General features: G+C 49.5%; 1 protein-coding gene across 1 annotated transcript; it reads right to left on the bottom strand.

Annotated features, from left to right (window-relative positions):
- Positions 1-400: 400 nt before the first annotated feature.
- LOC133796014 (uncharacterized) lies at positions 401-3,861 on the bottom strand. Its single transcript, XM_062233496.1, has 3 exons — positions 3,316-3,861; positions 2,414-3,201; positions 401-428 (listed from the first exon to the last, which is right to left on the bottom strand). The coding sequence occupies exons 1-3, from the start codon at positions 3,859-3,861 to the stop codon at positions 401-403; spliced, it is 1,362 nt and encodes a 453-aa protein (XP_062089480.1).
- Between the last annotated feature and the right edge of the window lie 240 nt (positions 3,862-4,101).

Raw genomic sequence — 4,101 nt, 5'->3', positions numbered from 1 at the left:
TGCTCTACCCTGACCCCACCGTGAAGAGAGCTAAATTCGAGGCCAGGAGAAGGCGGACTCAGAGCCTCTGGGTGATGAAGAGGCAGATGGAGCCATCCCGGAGGCATCAGGACCTGGCGAAACCTAGACCCGAGTCTTCTTTTTGTTTTTAACTGTGTAATACTTTTACGAACGCGGATGCGTCTAAGACAGTTTTTTTTGTGCTTTACCCATGTTATTTTTTTGCATATTGCTTTCCCATTCTCATTCGTTTAAACTTTCTCTAAGTTTTTTACCACTATGCATGAATGAGTCGAGTGTTTGGTCCTGGTTCCAACAGCCGGGAACTCTCCTGGTGATTCGTCTTCGGACCTCCACGGCCTGGGCTAGATTACTCTTGTTTTTAACCTATTAGCTTGCTTTAATCATGTTGCTCAGGTTCCAACAACCTGGGCCATTAGGGAGTTGATAATTATTCATGAATTTCTTTGCCCAGTTCCCCGTGTTGAAAGTTTGACGGTCTGGACCGTCGGAGATTAGTTGATTAGCTTGTTTTGAACCCTAGGTTAGGTTCCCATGGCCTGGGCCATTTCTAAGACTAATTTTAGACAACTTATACCTGGGGGTCCGCGTTCTTATAATCCTATGCTGTTGTAGGAGTGACACGGACGGGTATTTAGTTATTTGGGACCGCGTGCGGTCAACCAAGTTTTAGGTATTTTATATTCTCGGGACATGCATGTCTGGGCCGAGACCAGGTCTGAGCCTTAGGTCCTATATATTGTACCAACAAACCGTGTACGTCCGGGCCGGGACCAATCTGAGCCTTAGGTCCTGTATATTGTACCCCTGGACCGCGTACGTCCGGACCGGGACCGGGCCTTGTTGGTCCGGGTTGGGACTAGGCCTGAGCCTTTGTCCAACTGGGTTTGTACCCTCCAAACCTTGTCGGTCTGGGTCGGGACTAGGCCTGAGCCTTGTGTCCAACTGGGTTTATACCCCCCAGACCTTGTCGGTCTGGGTCGGGACTAGACTTGAGCCTTGCGTCCAATTGGGTTTGTACCCCCCAGACCTTGTCGGTCTGGGTCGGGACTAGGCCTAGGGCTTTAATTTCCTGCTTTGTTTTTGTTCTCGTATTTGTTCATATCGGAGATACCCCCCCCCCCCCTCAAGTGAGCGAAGACTGGTCTTGGGTCACTTGATTAAGGAAGCAGATTGGAATTTTCATGGTTTGATAATATTTCTTTACGACGTTTTGTACACGCCATTTTTATTATTCAAGGAATCGCCCTGAAGCGTACATTGTTTACAACAAGAATATAAAACTGAAACATGTTCTCCTAACTACTAATACTACTTACAGAGATGTTCCGCGTTCCAGGCCCTTGGGACTTCCGTGCCATCGAGCCATTATAAACGGTATGTTCCCGGGCACACTTCGTGTCGAATTTCATACAACCCTTCCCAATTCAGGCCCAGAACCCCTACTCCCGTATCTTAGGTTGCAGGGAAGACTCTTCGCAGGACCAGATCGCCGGTTTTAAATCTTTGACTTTTTACTTTTGAGTTAAAATGTCGAGCGATCTTGCCTTGGTACATCTTCAACTGAACTTGTGACTCTTCCTGGATCTCCTCGATGAGATCATGGGATTCATGGAGTAAGGCATGGTTCTAGGCAGGATCGTACGTGTCTCTTCTGTGGGACGGGATGGCCATTTCTACTGGGATGACGGCTTCGCGCCCATACACCATGGAGTAAGGAGTGTGTCCGGTGGATGTTCTTTCGGTGGTCCGGTATACCCACAGCACGCGGGGCAACTCTTCGGGCCACTTGCCCTTGCAGGCTTGGATATTTTTCTTCAATGTTCCTTCCAAGGTATTGTTGATGGCCTCTGCTTGCCCGTTCGCTTAAGGCCTTGCAACTGCGGAGAAGCTTTTGACGATACCATGTCTTTCACAGACATCCGTGAAGTGGATGCTGTCAAACTGCTTTCCGTTGTCGGACACAATCTTGTACGGAAGCCCGTACCGGCATACGATGTTGTTGATGACAAAATCGAAGGCCTTCTTCGAGGTGATTGTATTCATGGGCTCCGCTTCGACCCACTTGGTATAGTAGTTGACGGCCACGATGGCGTACTTCACCCTTCCTTTCCCGGTCGGGAGCTATCCTACTAGGTCGATCCCCCATACCGCGAAAGGCCAGGGACTTGTCATCAGGGTTATTTCGGTTGGAGGGGCTCGCGATATCTTCGCATACCTTTAGCACTTCTCGCATTTGCGGACGCAATCAACACAGTCTTTCTTCATGGTTGGCCAGAAATATCCTTGGCGCAGGATCTTTTTGGACAAACTGAGTCCGGTTGTATGATCTCCACAGAAGCCTTCGTGCAATTCATGCATGATTGCGCCCAGTTCGGTCCCGGATACGCACCTGAGGTATGGCATGTATAACCCTCTACGATAGAGCTTTTCGTCTATCATGACGTATCTGTGGACCTGGTACTGAAGCTTCCTGGCTACGGCCCTGTCTGCTGGCAACCCTCCGGTTGTCAAGTAGTGGATAATGGGTCCCATCCAGGACGTGGAGTGGTCGATGGTGTTAATTGTGGAGGTTCGAATGCTAGGGATGGGGAGATGGTTGATCGAGACCATCCCAGACAGATCCATCTCGGCATCGGTTGCCAATTTTTCCAATGTGTCTGCAAACACGTTTTTCTCCCTGGGGATCTGGTGGATGGAGTGCCTCTTGAACGTTTGCAGCATTTCTCTCATCTGGGTCACGTAAGCAGCCATCTTTTCCCCTTTGGTTTGGTATTCTCTCAAGACTTGTCTGATAACTAGTTGGGAATTGCTATAGATCTCCAGGTTTGCGGCCCCTACTTCTCGGGCCAGACGCAATCCGGCCAGCATGGCCTCGTGCTCAGCCTCATTGTTCAACGCCTTGAAATGGAAACGCAAGGCATCTTGTAACTGGTGTCCTTGTAGCGACACTAGGATGATTCCGGCCCCTGCTCCATTTTCATTCGAGGCTTTGTCCACGAACACCTTCCATACAGGTGTCGCGGGGGCTGGGGGATCGTCCCCTTCGGTGATCCTGGAGCACTCCACAATGAATTCGGCTAGGGCTTGTTCCTTGATTGAGACTCTAGGTATGTAAGCTATATCAAATTGAATAAATTCCATATCCCACGTCAAGAGTCTTCCTGATGATTCGGGTTTCTGCAAAACTTGTCGCAAAGGATGGTTGATCAGAACTTTTATGGCGTGGGCCTGAAAGTAAGGCCGAAGCTTCCGGGATGCCATTAGCAGAAAAAATGTCAATTTTTCAATTACCAGATACCGTGACTCTGCCCCCAATAACCTCTTGCTCACGTAGTACACCGAGAGTTGGGTTTTACCGTCCTCCCGCACTAGTGCGGCGCTAATCGCGTGTTCGGTCACAGCCAAATAGAGGTATAGCGGTTCCCCGTCCATCGGTTTTGCCAATATTGGTGCTTGGGCTAGTTGCTCCTTCAGCTTTTGAAAAGCTTCTTCGCACTCGACTGACCATTCAAAACACTGGCTTCCCCGAAGAACATTGAAGAAGGGGATGCACTTGTCCGTGGCCTTCGAGACGAAACGACTTAAAGCGGCTATCCGCCCGGTCAGACTTTGCACGTCTTTATGCTTTCGGGGAGAGGGAATTTCAACCAATGCCTTAATCTTGTCCGGATTGGCTTCTATCCCCCCAAAACTCACTATGAAACCCAGGAACTTCTCAGATGCCACGCTGAAAGTGCATTTTTTGGGATTCAGCTTCATCCCATACCTTCGAATGATCGTGAAGGCCTCGGCCAAGTCGTCAGAATGTTTGCCGGAGGTTTTGCATTTGACCAGCATGTCGTCAATATAGACCTCCATGTTCCGCCCCAGCTGGGCCCAGAACATTCTATTGACTAGCCTCTGATAGGTGGCTCCGGCGTTTTTGAGCCTGAAAGGCATGACGATGTAGCAGTATACCCTCTTGTCGGTCTGGAAACGGGTATGCTCCTAGTCTGCTACATGCATAGAGATCTGATTGTAGCCTAAATAGGCATCCATGAAACTCAAGATCTCATACCCGGACGTCGCATCCACCAT

This window comes from Humulus lupulus, chromosome 8 (assembly GCF_963169125.1).
Source record: "Humulus lupulus chromosome 8, drHumLupu1.1, whole genome shotgun sequence".
NCBI lineage: Eukaryota > Viridiplantae > Streptophyta > Magnoliopsida > Rosales > Cannabaceae > Humulus > Humulus lupulus.
Note: the sequence above shows the minus strand (reverse complement) of the source record. Positions and strands in the feature narration are given on the sequence as shown.